The 16,927-nt window shown below is 41.3% G+C and overlaps 1 protein-coding gene across 4 annotated transcripts in view; it reads right to left on the bottom strand.

Moving 5' to 3' along the window:
* Positions 1-16,927, bottom strand: part of OSMR (oncostatin M receptor) — a 357,084-nt gene that overhangs the window by 23,918 nt on the left and 316,239 nt on the right. For all 4 annotated transcript variants that reach the window (XM_085631123.1, XM_085631125.1, XM_085631126.1 and 1 more), the window contains one exon: positions 3,297-3,369. In XM_085631123.1, the coding sequence (XP_085487249.1) occupies positions 3,297-3,369 (73 nt within the window). The remainder of the gene's footprint in view (positions 1-3,296; positions 3,370-16,927) is intronic.

Raw genomic sequence — 16,927 nt, 5'->3', positions numbered from 1 at the left:
TGCTTTTCTCCCATTCTTAATAATAATTCAAGTGGCTATGAAGGTTCGCAAGTGGAAGGGGTTGGTGGTGTTAGTAACACCTCTTTGGAAATCTCACGAGTGGTACCCAATATTGTTAGAAATGTCGGTCTAGCTGGGAAACTGCACAACTTGGTTCTAGAGGGTCAATTGAAGATGATGGCATGGAAAATTTCAGGTGAGTTTGGGAGGGGCAGGACTTTCACAAGGGGCATCACATCTTATCAGGGAATCCTGGGTGCCTGGAACATGTAAGATGTATAGATTAGCATGGCAAAATGGTGTGTGGAAAGGGGTTTTAATTTCAGTGGCTATCGTGGAGGTAGTGAATTACTAATCTGAGATGTTTGCAAAGGGATTGTTCACCGAACAGTTTTTGCTGCTGGTCATGTTCTTATAAATGGCATTTCAGTGGGTCAGGATGTCCTAGTGAGGAGACTAATGAGGAGCATAAGTATTTCAAGACTGCCAATTTCAAGATATAATTTGGTTTAGGATGTGACCAAAGTGCTGAGATATTTAGATGGTCTGAGGATTTTTTAGGTATTGAATCTTTATCTCAGAAATTAACAATTCTGTTTTGTTTAGTTTCTTCTAGAAGTGTATCAGATGTTAGAGCCTTAGAGGTTTCAAACAGGATTTTTTCACGAGAGGGTGTGTGTTTTTACTTAAATAAATGTCAAAGACAAACTCGCAGACTACAGTTTACACTTATTTTGATGACCATGAAAACTTGCGTGGTACCATGTGTGAGAGATAGGAGAGAAGAATGTTGCAATTGAGACCCATGAATGTGAATCAGTTGTTAATTTCCTTCAGGTACCCTCATAAAGGTGTGTCTTCTCCAACCCTAGCAACGTGGGTGAAAGAGGTGATGGAGAATTCAGGTGTGGATGTGAGTTTGTTTGGGGCACATTCAGTAAGGGGTGCATCTGCTTCTCAAACTTTTATGCTAGGAGGTACATTACAGGACATATTGAGAAGGGAAGATTGGTTGAATGATGCAGTTATTCGCAGATTTTATTTCAAACCTGTTGAGAAAGCAGCTTGTTGTTTCAAGAAAAAGCTTTGAACTTGCAATAATGCTAGCCTTCGGTCTTGACATACATTTCATGTTTACTTGTTGTATTTGGCAAACAGAAAGAGCATGTTTATGGTTATGAGCTAAAAAAGAAGGAAGAGATTAGAAGGGTCTGGCCTTTTAATAGGTTGGATTTTTTTTTATTAAGTGGTCTGAGTTTTTTAAAGAGGCTGCTGAGTGGTAGCAATTAAAGGAAGAGTGCAATAATATTAGCCTCCGTATCTTTAATAAAATCCAGATGTTTTGACCATCAAGGCTGTGGAAAATCTACATTTTGTCATTCATAGAGATAATGATGAAAGCTTTAACCTTATTCTTGATAGAGGAGGAGTGGGAGATAGTCACTTTCTGACCATATAAAACTCTAGACATATTGGAGATACACAAAAGGTACATGAAGAACTTCAGCCACAGAGAGTAAAATACCCCAATCTGCCTTTTAACACCGCCCCCAACCCCCAAAGAATAATAGCAGTAAACAGTGTTTTTGGGTAACACATGAGTAACTTGTATTTGTAATTATTATGTTCATTTTTTGATAAGTTGAGGGGGATAAATCATTTCAAAGGGGTAAGCACCAGACATGAGAGAAGCATTAATCAAGCTCAGTGTTTTCGTAATATGATGTAAGATAACAGTAGAGTAACAAGAGAATGGGGTACAAAATGATCATTATCTGTCACTATGACAACTACATATGTAAGTTTGTACAGGTGTGAATCTCAATACAAATGCTAAGGCAATTAACTGATCAATGGGATTAGTTGCTGAAAAACACCCATGACAGTCTCTAGGGGAAGCGGTAACAGCCTAAATAATGCATGAAGTATTCCTTCAACAGCAAAGAGTCAGATGAAAAGAAACAACCTCTTTCTGCACCATCCATGACAAAAAACCAGGAGAAAAGTAAGATAGCAACAAACTAAAGATTAGGATATGCCGAAATTGTAAATCTTTGTGAGGTATTGGAGCCAGGGGAGGCCCTGCTCAAAGATCAAGATTCAATGTTTATTCTTGTAGTGATCAATATAAGAGAGGCTCATTACAAATGAAATTGATTGTGATAATAAAAGATTTTTGAATGATGGACTTGTGGTTAGGCTGGACTGTCACATGTTAAAGAAGCGTGGATGGTAAGTGTTTAGATGTATGTGAGCAGAGTGACATTTTGGAAAATACTGGAGCTCAATGACTATCCACACTGTTACTGTAACTCACAGGACACTTGCTTTTTAGCTGAAAGTGAAATAGCCTATATCATAATGTGAACCATTCCTATCACAGATCAGTAGAACCATAGGTTCATGTAGGATGGTGTTGCTTTGATCAGGACATTAGTTCTCCTATATTGGGCCCAGGCAGTAGTAGAATACAAGTGACAATAGAATAATTATTTGAGTTTTTTTCCAGTATGTACTGATAAGTACTTGGTGGGGGGGGGGGGGGGGGCATACGGATGGCGCCTTCACACAGGAAATTCCCACCGCCGAGGATGGCGGTGGGAATCCCAATCTGTCCGCGGCTGACGTAACGTCCGTCCGCCACGGTTCCGCAAGGCGGTCCTTTTCTGCCAGCCTTGCGGAACCAAAACACCGCCGTAGGGATTACAATATCCCTTTCTGCCTGTCTTTTCGCGGCGGTCATCCCACCTCAAAAAGACAGGCAGAGGCTGTATTCAGGGGCCAGTTGCGGGACCCCTATGTGTTGGGGGGTGCACTGGGGGGGTACTCATGGTACCCCCGTGCGTTCCCTGCACTGCGTGGCAGGCACCGCGTGATGCCTGCCACATAGTGCGTGGAAATGCAGTGCCATTGCGTACAGTGATGCAGCCAGCAGCCCCGTCCATGTTAAAGGCCCTGGATGCGCCCGCATCCTAATTGCAGTGGTAGGACCGAACACCGTAACGATGGCGGGCGGGCTCGGGTCCGCCCGTCAGCGTAATGACCCCCTTAGTCACAGGACTGATTCCTTTTTATCCATTTAATATTTGATATATAACTCATAGTTGTATTTGATACAAGCAAGGTATAAAAATACATTTATAATGAGTACTATTCAGCATAACAAGTATGTTCTGAGTATGAAGGTTATATGGAATGGAACAATCAAGGAACCACATCTAATTCTCAAATATTGAGCTTGTAGTACCCGATAATATGCAAATAATTAATATAAAGTATATTGGCATATGTTTTACCTTAATTGTGTTGGCCATCATAATTTTGCTCTTGTTTGGATCAGGGATTTGAGGGTACAAGATGTCCTTTAACCTACATAATGCAGTGATACAAAAACAAGTTTATATATTCTACTCCGCTGACCATCAAGGTTCATATACATGTAGACAGAGGTAATAAGCTTACAACTCCACCACCTTCACCACATAACGTACTTCAATAGGATATCTCATAGGATGATCTGTAATCATTAAGCTCATACAGAATTAACACGTGAGGTGTGCATTCCCACTTATGCCAAAGATAATACAAAACATGTGTGGCTAAGACACTCCTGTCTAAACCTGGCCCTCATTTTCTCGTTTTCTATTTGTTTTTTGTTTTTTAAAGTTAAACTCGTATATGCGTTTTATTTTTTTATTGAAATGCATTTATTCTGTTTTTCTTAATTGTTTTATGTTACTTTATATTCCTTTAATTATTGTTCACATAAACAGGTCTCACCTCCGTGTGTTTTTAGGTCTCGCCTTGGCAGCGCATGGGCTGCATTCGCTGTCTCAGCGAGACCTAAAGTAATCTGTATGTTGTCTGAAACTTCGTCTACTTTGTTTTTCCGCTTGTGATTGGTTTACCTGAGGCATTGCTGTTGTTTTCAAAGTTTCTGTTGGCTGTTAATCCTCTACTTACTTCCGTGTAGTCCTGAAGCAGCAGCGCCTAAGTACAGTTTTCGTCCGCTCTACTCGTTTAAATTGCCTGCAGTGTGCCATCTGTTTCTCACGCCGCGTTTGTTTATTTATTTTGACAGACGCGCTCCCCGTGTTTGCGATAGAACGCCGGCATTCCTCCATCCCAGCATGCAACTTTCAAGCCTGGTCGTATCACGTGGCTTTGCTAATCCATCAGTAAATGACTTTCCCTCCTCCTGTTGGCTCCACGGAGACAGCTTGTTATCCCACGTCACCACTCTACAGAGCGGAGGGTCGCCCGGAAGGAAGTCTGTCCCTCCCGACTCATTTCCTCCTTGCGCCCCATTATTTCCACCCACTCCCCGGCTTCTCTCCTGCCTGTCACTTTCCTTCCTCGTTGCTCTATGTGAAACATTGAAAGCAAGTTGTGGTGCGTCGGTTAAACAAAGTGCTGCTCGCCATGATAAGGTGGCCGGGCACTAGCTGACCCAGAGCGCGCCACAAAATACAGGTATTTCGATGTATGCCGTGTTGAACTGCCCTGCCCTCATTTCCCCCAACCCTCCCTCCTCACAGCACTCGCTAAGTATGCAGCGCGGTATCAGAGTGTGCGGGAAACAGCTGTTCACGTTATTCTGATCCAGCCTCCACCATCGAACAGGAAGTTTGCTCACTGGCCTGTGTCCATGCAGTTTTCGCTGAGTTTTTGGCTACCCTGATATTGTCTTTTTAAGGTGGGTTCTGCTTTGAAACGGTCGGCAGCGCTCCCAACTATTTTGCATATTTCACTGGCTTTCAGTCTGCCATTGGAACCTTGCTTTAGTCAACTCAGCTGTGACAGTGGCCTTTTTGGTGGGCTCTAACATCTTATTATTGTGCACCATATTCTATATTGCTGCCCAAATGGTGGGAGCAATAACTGCCGCTGCTTTCTTCTATGCTGTGGCTCCCACAGCTTTCCGCTGAAACCTAGCTATCAACGCTGTAAGTAATCCGCTCTGCTTATTTACCTTGGAGGTGGCATGGGTTAGGTAAGGTAGTTAGTGCTGTTCGTATGCACAGAATGCTTTTTTAATTTATATTATTCCACTAAATTTTATAATTCTGTTATACATTTTAATTGCTTATTCAATTTGTAACAGGGCGATTCTGCGGACAGAAACTCCATGCTGTGCCCACTGACATTGGGGACGCAGCGGAGATGCTTGCTTAACGTCTCTCGCGGATTTTGCCAAATGTTCCCACTCTGTAAGAGGCACTTAAACATTTGTAACATGCCTTTTCCGTTTAAAGGGCACAGGCGCATGATAAAGGATGACAGACAGTTATTATTTTTGCTTAAATAGTACACCGTTTGCAATTTGAATCGCTCAGCATATGTTGACCTATTTCATCCGGTAATATGAAATGCAGCAGTAAGGCGAGATTTCCTTTTTATTATCCGAGAAATAATGACCCTCAGCACACCCACACTCATGAGAGGATTATATTGTGGAGAATAGCTAAAAAGCATCTAGAGACATGAAGCAGGATACAGTTGGTTCACATTTTACTTCAGTGCATTGTAAAATAATCTTTAAAGCATGCCAGCCACAGCACGTATGTGATAATTTTTTTTGTGTTCCCTGTGTTGTCTTAATTTTGCCCAAGATCGCGCATCTTGTCAACCAGCACTATTACCGCCATGTTTTAGTGTGTAAATCTACAATTATAAGTAACCTTGTTTTATTAGTTTGCACATCCCCCCGAATTCATTGACTGCTTGGCCTGGGGTGCCTATAATGCGCTTAGTGTAGCTGGCGGTTTTTCCAGTGCTACTTTTCACTGTTTCCTGAAAGGCGCATTGCTTGAGATTGCTCCGGAGGAATGGAAAGATATCATATTTTCTAAAACTCCTAAAGTGGATTTGTGTTGCTATTCTGTGACCTTTTAAAGCGCAGTTCGTAAAAAAGTCACAGTTCTGGTTTTCCTTGTGTGTTCTCGCAGTCCTTTCGCGGATGGCAACTCCTCCCTTGCTTTGCACCAGAGCATTTGTAAATAAATACTGCCCGTTTCTATGTGATCTGTGAAACTATAAACAGTGCAGGTTTTCAAAACACATAAATAAAAGGCATTGTCATTTACAATACCAATAGCTTAAACTTTCCAAAATGCGAGACCTATTGCATTGCAAATGCTTGTTCTTCCGCTTGTCCTCTGTCTGTATTTGCAGTCATGCCACACTGCCGGCCAGGTCTCCGCTGGTGTAAACCTCACAATTGAAGGCCCTTACTCATTTAAAATCCACCTGCTGACCAGCCCTCGAGCCAAGGTAGGGTAGGTAGCTTATAACAGTCTACTACACCTTCGAGATCACCACCCTCAAGCTGCATTCTTGGCTGGGGACTGAGGTTTGACCCCTTAAACTGCTTCCAATTGAAACTGAACCATGCTTTGAATTGTGTTGTGCTTTAGAGACAACTATCAGCATTTATCTATGTGGGTGAATTTGTAACTACCATGATTACTACTCTGACTCTGAAAGCCTCCAAGCTGTTTTGTTTGGAAAATTTAACAATTGGGCATATGGTCACTCTAGGTCAGACATTTCAACTTATCCTAGGCTACGATGTCAACAAACCACTGCATCTTGCACGCCAGTCGATATACCACATTTTGGTCTGCTCTGATGAGTGCCCTGTCGATATTCTTCAGATAGTCTGCTTTCACTGTACTGATCATGCTGCTATTCTGTTTTCAGTGTATATTCACTCCCACTACTAAGGCTCATCCTAGCTTACCTTTAGACCATTGTCTCAAACCCTTCATATTAACTTTCAGAACTAACGTTCTTCAACTTCTTCTCCTCTCGAGCCAGACTAACCTACAGAATGATCGAGGCATCCAATATATCTGTTGAGCCCTGTTCTGCAGCATGCATTAAAGAGCTACTCCACACATTTATCAGAGACATCACATACATATGAAGGGGTAGATTTACTAACATTTTGCGCTGGGTGCGCATCACAAAAGTGACACTGACCAGCACAAAATGCTTTTTTCCTAATTAACTATCCAGTGCAAATATTATTTTGGGTTGGAAAGTACCCTGAAAGTAACGCAAAGCAGCGCAAAGCACTGCTTTGCTCTACTTAGCGCCAAGGGTGTGTTACATGGGTGTCACATGGGCGTTCTCGTGCCACAGCCCATGCCTTTTGATGCAAAACTCTATCTACAAACAATAGTAGACAGGGTTTAGAGTCAAAAGTTAATGCCATTTAAAAGAAGGCGTTAAGAGGAGAATTATTTTTATTTCTCCTTTCTTTTCCAACTTTGCATGCCTGCTGCACCATGCAAAGTGCGTCTACATATAGTATTTTGTACTGCAAGGAGGCACACACCCTTGCACTATGGTGCTAAGGTTTGTGAGTGGCCCATGGCAGCTGTTATCAGTGCCGGCGATATGGAGAGGGGAGGAGAGAGCCATATCTTTGTAGATATGGCGCTCTCCTTCTCCCTCCCCGTCACGCACCGCAGCGCAGCATTTGTGGCTGCTGCGCTGCGTTCGGTAACTTTTTTGAAAATCTGAGCCCTAGTGTGTGCCTCCTTCACCAACTGACAAGTCCCTGACTAATTGAAACAAGCTGAGCTATAATAGCCCATATCCTGAAGATGAATCTCTAGCCATTAATTGCCATGCAAAATAAGATGTTACTAGGCAACCCCAGGAGTATGTGAAACAGAACCACCTTGCTTCACACTACCACTCATACTTTATATTATTAAGTGGTGCCTAAACAGCACTAACCAATATCAAAGAGGCTCTCGTAGCATTTTGACCCCCAAAAAATAAAAATAAACTGCACTTATGCTAATAGAGCTATTTGCAGCATATGATGTCGTCAATGATAAACGTTTGCTGACCACGCAGAAGGTAACCATGAGGGAAGAAAATATTAGGAGTTTACAAGGGCTTTCATCCAGCCCTCTTCATCCATTGATCTACTTTGCTGTCATTCATAGGTTGTTCCAACCTACCATTGCATACAGCATTTGTCAATAGGTCAGTACATTTCAGCTTTTGATTTATTTTATGTGAGTTTTGGCATTCTGCTAAAGTACAGTGTCATCACCCACACTGAAAGTAGTCCCCATCAGCTCTAGAAACTGGTAGGCCATTGTGTGTATTTTTCAATGAAATGTTGTACTTATATTTATTTTGTGTGTAATTTTTAAAAGTTTGCAATGGTCTGGCAACTCCCCAGATCCCTGCTTCCATGTCCTAACCGCAACCTTCAGTGCACTATATACTGCACACACACAGCTAGCCGCGTATACTTTTTAAAAATTTGTTTTGAAGATGGCCATCCTGCATGGATGTGCAGCCATCATTAAATGATTCTCTTAAACATTATTATAGAAATATTTAAAGATGTCCACATGCGTATGACATGTACACATGGAAGGTTTAAAAAAAATGTTTTTGTGATAAAGATTTACCGAAAATGTATTTTTAAGAACAAGAATTGGCAAAGTCATTAGGCTGACAGCCAGTCCTGGACCTGTTGGGTTTGCCATGTTTTTTTCACAGTGTTTTCACTGTGTACAAAATTTTAACAGAAGTAAACTACAATGATGCCACTTTCATTGCTGACACAATTGTGGTGCTACAAGTCTAGCATATTTTAATGCATTTTTTCTGGATTCTATGCACTACATTACTAGAATTAAACAAGAGGACACAGGTGTTTGTAGATTTGTTCACATTTTTGTTTTCACATTATATTCTTATTTATTACAAAACAACTTCTCCAGAATATAAAATGTGAACAGCATAATGAAATTGTCTTAAATTTCTATTTTCAAGTTGATCCCTGGTCTCACTGCAGAAAACCTTACAGCCCTGTTCAATCTCATCTTTAAAAAAGGAACTACTCCTTCCACCTAGAAAACTGCCTCCTGACTACCCCTAAAAAAAGCTTATTTGGACCCGAATGAACCTGATAACTTTAGGCAAATCGCCAGGCTACCTTTTTCAGCTAAAGTAATTGAGAGGGCGGCCATGAATCGTCAATTTTCCTCCTATATTCAGAGCTCAGGCCTCCTTGACAACACACAATTTTGCTACAGCGGAAGCCACAGTACGAAATCTGCTTTGATAAAAATGGTGGAGGAAATTTGAGAAGCCCTTGACAGTGGAGGTCAAGCCACCTTGATCATATTAGATCTTTTGACGGCCTTTGATACAGTTCATCACTGTGTTTTACTGCACCGCCTCGAGTCCACAGGAGTGCAGGGGTCAGCATTTACCTGTTTGCGTTCCTTCCTTTTAGATAGGATGCAATATGTAGAACTGGATTCCTCCATTTGCAAGTCCTTTTCTCTCCCTTGTGGAGTCCCTCAAGGGTCTTGCATTAGTCTAACTTTATTTAACATTTATGTTACTAAGCTGTCCCACATAATCATATCCTTCGGGTTTATGCTGACGTGTTATGCGAATGATACACAAATTGTCATTTTCATCTCCAATAAGGACTCACATATTAACAACCGCTTCCATGATTGCATGCTTGAGATCAGTGCCTGGATGGGCCAGGACTGTTTAAAATTTAACTCAAATAAAACGTAGGTTGTTTTATTTATTAGCAATCCCTCCTTCTAGTCTCCCTCCTCGTGGTCTGCAGAAGTGGGCTTGCTTCCTATTCCAGTCACAAACGTAGGACATTTAGGAGCTATCATGGATCCCAGACTTACTTTTAGAGATCAGGTTAACTCGGTTAACCTCCTCAACATACATTATTCTACAAATTTTATGAAAAATCTTGTGTTTTATACCGTTACATGTTCAAAAAATGGTAGTGTTCTCGCTTATTCTGTCCAGACTAGACTATTGTAACAGTCTGTACATGAACATGCAGCAGCAAAACCTTCATAGGCTTCAGGTTCTTCAGAATGCGGCTTTCAAACTCCTTGGTGGAACTCCTAAATTCAGTCCCATTAAACCGGTGATCGCAGACCTCCACTGGCTTCCAGTCACAAAGAGAATTAAATACAAAGCACTCTGTATAGTCTTTAAGGCTTCCCAACATTCTGGCCCTGCTTTCCTCAGACAAAAGCTGTCCCACCATCTTCCCAGCAGAACTCTTTGATCCTCCAGCGCAAAGCTCTTGACAGTCCTCAGATTTTAAAAGCTAACTGGGGAGACTGAAGTTTCATCTTGGGCGCTGTAAAAACCTGGAATAATTTACCTCAGTCCATACTTTCCTCCTCTAGTCTCCTGGCTTTTAGGAAGGCCTTGAAGACTTGGCTTTTTTCTCATTAGGCTGACCATGTTCTGATACTAGGAGCTAGTGCTGGGACACCTTTGGATAGCAGTACGCTTTACAAAAAGCCAATGACAATAACACAAAAAAATGTATCATGGGAGCACAGCAAATTGACGTATTGTTTAGGCAAGTACATGCCATTGTGATATAGGAAAAGGTTATCACTAGCCAACATTGTCTCTGCCATTCTGATGTTTACGACTGAAAAGTAGGAAGGCCATTTACCTTAACAAAGTTATAATTATGTTTACACAAATGTTACCTAAAATTGGAGTTGCAATCGTTAAAAAATGACAATGACAGATTAAACAGCGTGTTTTCTAGAACTGAACAGTGACACACAATGATTAGACAGACACACAATTAAATGCCTATCTTTTATTAAAAAGGAGGGGAGAATGAACCACAATGGTCTCAATGCCAGAGTCTCTAGAATGTTGTATCAGAGACCCTCAACCACATGGTCACAGTATGCGGTGTATGTAATATAGGTTAGTCTTATGGATTGTTTCATCATAGGGTCTGTAACCTGAGTGTCCCGTTCTCCGAGTGACATCTAGACCTCCACCAGGAGGGAGAATTTCTGGATGTTGACAGTGGTGAATGAGTTAAAATTACCTTCTATCCTGTAGGTGAAACTTTATTCAGAGTAGAGAGTTAGGGTAGGGGTTAGACTAAAAATAAGGTGGTATTATGTTGATGAGTCACTAGTCCACAACACCTAGTGGTCTGGTCGACATGTTTCGGCCTGGAACTGCCCACACAGGTCTATGGCCTTTTTCAGGACTGGAAGTGAGAAGGCTTTTTACTGTAGGCCTTAATGTGAATTATGTGGGTTGGTGGGGACACTCGCCAATCTTCATCAAAGGGCACACTTTACCCAGGACAGAGCTGGGTTATAGATGCCGTCTTTGGCCTATAACTTATGCAGATATTCAAAAAATATCATGGTATGGAGGATAAAGGACAAAAGGTTTTAGCTTGGCTTAATACAGTCCTTCGTGGCTTTGCTGCATGACTTATCTGTAATCGTGTGGTTGATGGTCTCTGATACAACATTCTTGAGACTCTGGCATTGAGACCATTATGATTCATTGTCCCCTCCCTTTTGATAAAAGATAATTACCACCTAGAAGCTGAATGAACCTCTGCTTCTTCCTCCCTCCACTTTTGATTTTTTAACACAATTATATGCTACACTTATGTGCTTGTGCTAGGACAGGCACCTATGTCTTAAGGAACACAGGGACGTTATCCACCACCTTACTGCCAAGAGCTATCGGTTACAGGGATGGATCAGCAGAAGTTGTTGGGTTTTGGTTTCAATAGCCTACTGGGACATCCTCTGTAAACTGTAGTTCATACAACGCACTTCTTCTGAATTATGCTGAGGCATTCGAGCACTGATCTTTCTTCTTAGAACTTTTTTCCAGAGCTGTCTCTGTCCTTCCTACATTGTTAGTCAGATGCCATCGCTTTACTCAAGTTGGGTTATTTTCCGTACTTACTGTTGTCTACTTTGTAATTTTGTTGTTCATTATGGTCACTGGCTCACCTTGCAATTGTGTACTGCTGAACACTCTTGTCGGTAAGGTCTTCTTAACTGTGGTTTACCCTTGCTCTTGGATTTGGTAATCAATAGTCGCATAATCAACACAGGGATGATTACTGTATCATTAGTACTACCTGGGGTTTTGCAAATGTGCCCATCACTATGTACAAGTTGGTGGCTCTCGCTTCTGTGGCATCACTTTAGCTTTTGGAGTTATGATAACAATGGACTATTTGTCAAATCCCTCTTCTTCAACCTCCTATTCAGCAACACCTTTTGTATGCACCATTGTTTCTCATGCAGGTGTAGATGCCGTAGGGGGAACTGTTAGGAGACACTATGCCAAATGATGTAGCTCAAAAAGAAATGTCCCATTCACAAATTAGTGTTACTTAAGTAATATAAGCATAGTAGTGTTTAGTTCCTTTGACATCAATTCATATCCATCTGGCTAACACTGCCACACTTGCCATGTCCCGTATTGAAAGAACATGCTCTTGGAGAAGTGCGTGGCTAAGTTCAATTGGTGTGCCATTGTCAGGGCTGTGACAGCACTCTATGGCCTCGAAGACCTTTTGATCAATTCTCCTCTGCCGATCATACCTTTGTTTTTACCAACCCTCTGCATCTCTTGGGATGACAGAGGCTGCATTAACTTCAGCCAATTGTGCGCACTGGGAACGGGACTCAGATGGTTGTGGTTCACCTGGGATTACACAATTCACAAGCACCTTCACTTTCCTAGGAATCGTATACTGTCTTGTCTTATGATTCAATTTTTCTGAAATGTCTGATAAGAATCACACTTCAATATATACCCACAGTTTCAAAGTGGAGAATGCAAAATGAAACACATGCAAACATGCATACAAGAAGCTGTAATATCTCTTCAGTTAACCCACTAGTTTCAATATGAAGAGACGTTAAATAAATGGACCTGTGACCACAAATGTGAATATTTATGGACATTGTTTCATCCTAAACTACTCTACAAAACACCTGCCAAAGTGTTTGGACGGAATACGACTATCTTGGAATTCAATGCACATAAACTCTCAAATGATATGTGCTTTTCCTATGACTGATGAAAGTGTGCAACAACTGTGCCTACATCGGTTCTGTGGTATTAAGTAAACTTTTGCTTCCCAAGTTATGGATTGATCTTTTCTCTGCAGTCCATCTCTTTTCTACACCGCTGAACCAGAGTTAAAGGCCCAAATCACAGTTGAGGGCCTATAATTAGGGCAAGGTCCTTTGACAACCTGTATAGCTCAAGAACATTTCATCTACTAAGGGTAGAATGTTCCAAATTAAAAAGGGAGAAACAGAAAGACAGACATTGGAATGTGGAGCAGAAGGCTTATTCTAGCTGGATAAGATCGGAACCACTCCATTGTCTTCAATGGAGCTCTCAACATTCCACTCTGATTATTGATATATTTATTAATTATGTTTGTAAATCGTTGAGATGCCTCAAAGGTTTCTAAGTGCTAAGAGCCTTTCCAGAAACCAAATAATTATCAGTCAGTCTTAGGGGAAACTACTGCAAAGTTTGGGCTTCAAAGAGCATACAGATGGTCCATCTTCGGATTCTGGGGAATGTAGGAATAAGTAATTTCTCACCTACCTGTTGTTCTCGGTAGGCCATGCAAAGACATCTGAACTTTATTCTCTATTGAAAAGGCAACCAGTGTTGTTGTCTTCGTGATTTTGATAAAAATGCGGTATTAATTGAATAAATCAATAAATCAATATTGACAGCTGAATACGTTTCTGTAGGCAGTTTAGACCTTTCATCGTTTTCAAGTTTTAGAAAAGTCACATTTATGGGTCTGAAGAGATATAAGGAAGCCTATTTGTGTACTGGGTACATGACGGTAGCATGCAAATGGTTTGGGGTGGTTCATTATAAACTCACTATTTTGGTGAAGATGTCTCATTCTGTGACAAGTTTTTTAGGTTGCCTGGATTAATCAAAAGGAAAAAAATAGTAATCACATCGAGAATAGAACATGAGAGCCTGGATGATGGCGAAGAAGCTAGATTGGTTGGAGTTCCCCTCCCCCTAGGACACAGGCTGGGCAGACATTTCAGGCACCCTCAGAAATGGAAAATATATTGTGATACTTTTGACAAAGCAGTGGTCTCTTCAGAGAGGACCTGAGCTGCGCTGCTGCTCCTACTAACAGCTGAGGTTTTTCCGCTTGCTGCTGGTGTATTGCGGCACTTTGAGAAGAGATGCACAGTTCACAGACTGCAGTGGGCCACCTACGCCTGCTCCTCATCTCTGTCCTGAGAGGCCACTAATCGATCTCAGTCTCCATATTTGTCCCCTGCTGATTTGTCATCCATCCAGATTTCAACTGCTGATCTACTGCAGCGACTATAAGACTTTGCATTCTTTAAGCAGACATTGCTTGAGAGATCATGTGGGTTACAGGGGAATAATCAGGGATGAGTATTTTTATGGGCTGAGAGCAGAGACCTGATAGCTGAAGCTGCCTAAATGTAGGACTTTAATCTTAGGATTTTCAAGCTTGTTAGGATTCTCTACCTCCTGCGAAATATTCAGGAGTGCAGAACCAGGGAAGCAATTAAAGTTTTGAAATGTTGTTTCTATGGACATTGCAAGCTACCAGAATTATGTTTACCCTGGCCACCAGTCTTTAGTCACCATCACCCAAGTGGGTTCAATAGTGTATAGATTACTTGTTTTGCTGACTCTTTTGCATCACCTGTTTTTCAGCCCACTGAGAGTTAAACACCAGTAACTTGCCTTCTCGTTGTTGGGATCCAGTTTTATGTCTAATATCCAACCCCGGCCCCCGGAGTGCCTTTTAATTCTTAAATCAGTCAAGGCACATTTACCATTGGTCAGTAAGTCATAAGTAAGTATGCCTATGGGTCATATTGTCCAGGATACTTTTTTTAAATGCATTCGGGGAGAGGGCTATATATGGTAAAAATTAGATTAGTAATTTAACTTATGCAGTAGCTTAGTATATATCCTAATATACATCTTTAACTCTCAGAAACTTTTACAAAACACATACACTCACTGGATGATGTCATCTGTGATGTAATCAGTGATGTCATTTGAATCATCCATACAGGCACTCATACACCCAATGAGTCACCAATACACCTTGGTATATATATTTAACATAAACATTTTTAAAACACTCACAGTCATTGGATTATGTCATGAGTGATGTCATCAGTGATATCATTTCAGATGTCTTCAGTGATGTCATCAGTGATGTCACTGCCCACGTCATAAGTGATGTAATGTGTTAGGTCTTAAGCAGTGAATTGGGGGGCACGAGTTATAGTGAGCTCAACTGCTGAATTTCACTGTTTTTTTAAGAGGGAAATCTGAGCCTAACTATAACGTCCCTGTAACCTTTGTTTTTCAGTGAGGGCAACCCCAGCACTTTTATTTAAATGAAGGCCCAGGGAAGTGGCAGTCCCCGGTGCATAATAAGCCCCAGGAGTGGGAGAACTCATGCGCCCTTCATAATTTCGCTGTACACTGCCCCCGGGACCTGGCCCACCAGAGAGCCAATTAATAACAAACCACGGGAGACCTTGCGTCAATTTTTGTAATCCTTTTTATCCAGATCCCACCAAATCTGTTAAAGAAATGCTTATTTTGGCCCTGAGGGACCCCAGTGAGAGCCCCCCAATGAGCCTAGGGGGCCAATGTATTTCTACCCTGCCCCCTTTTCTTTTTTTTTTTTCGGTTCAACCAAGTCCCAAGATGGCTGCCAACACTTCCTGGTTGAAGTGGTGGCTATCTATCAACTTTCAGAAGGGTTTCAGTAGGCTGTTGGGCTCCAGATATCTATATTTTTTAAACTTAAATATCTCTGAAACTACTGAATGGATTTACACCAAATAACAACAGTCATGTTTTCTGGACCAACATCTAGCATTCTGCCAAATTTGGTGTAATTCCGTTCAGTGGTTCGGGCTGTGGTAGTGCTAAAAAAATATAAAATCCCCATAGATATAACATGGGGAAAACGCTTTTTGAGACCCCCCCCCTTTTTTCTCAGCCCCAGCGTGAAGAATCACCTTGAAACTTTCAACACAGCAGGTGAACCAAAAAGGGGACGTTTTTTTTTAATTTTGTGGAGATTCGTCAAGCAGCGACAAAACAAAGAATGCTTTTCCTATGGAATTTTGATCCGAACTATAACTGCCTACTGGCGACCACCAGTAGGTAATATGTCAATATATATAAATATGTATATCCTTCTGCAATTTTACTCCTCCCGTTCTCCTTCGCCCATCGGTAGTTGCTGCACCAAAGCCAGCGGAGCACATCGTACGTAGTAATTCCGTATAAAGTCAAGATATAGTGCACACTCAGGGGATAATCCTTCAGACAGTTGTTGTATTCCAGCAATGTGTTTCGACTGCAATGCAGTCTTGATGATCATCATTCCATTATTGAGAAAACACGTTCTGGCTGTTGCCTTTGTCAATGCTTTCTAATTATAATAATTGGCGTTTTCCAACTGCTACAATGGGAAATGTTATGAACTAATCAAATGCTTTTTTTTAAGGTCACATGGCAATCGCGCACCCAGCGCGCAAGGAGACCACACCCGACGCGATTTTGAGAAAATATATTTACCATAATATTTATTTTATTACAGTTAGAAACATATAAATGTTTAAAATATTTTAGATTATCACTTGCTCTCATATACACTTTAAAGTTATTTAGATATAGTTTTGAGACATAAAGAAACTAGCACACTCAGCGTTTAGGAAGTATTTCTTAAAAGAAAGGCAAAACTGATTTCAACTGCATTAGGAGCGTGTTTACAGCAATCAATAAATGGTTGACCGCCCATGTTTAAGAGTGCGTCATACTTCGCTATGAAGCCCCGCTGGGTGGAGTCGATACTACAAAGATATTACATAAATAAATATAAGGGAGCTGTTATTCTGTTCAGAGATGGGGATCTGTCCTTTAACTGAAGACCCAATAAGAGATGTCAGCTAACAATTGTTTGAAGAGGCAACCCCTTTCACTGGACCTATTTACCTCTCTTATCACAAGAGCCGGGCCCCGCTGTCCCCAAAATAACCCCTCC

The sequence above is a fragment of the Triturus cristatus genome, chromosome 2_1 (assembly GCF_964204655.1).
Source record: "Triturus cristatus chromosome 2_1, aTriCri1.1, whole genome shotgun sequence".
Lineage (NCBI taxonomy): Eukaryota > Metazoa > Chordata > Amphibia > Caudata > Salamandridae > Triturus > Triturus cristatus.
Note: the sequence above shows the minus strand (reverse complement) of the source record. Positions and strands in the feature narration are given on the sequence as shown.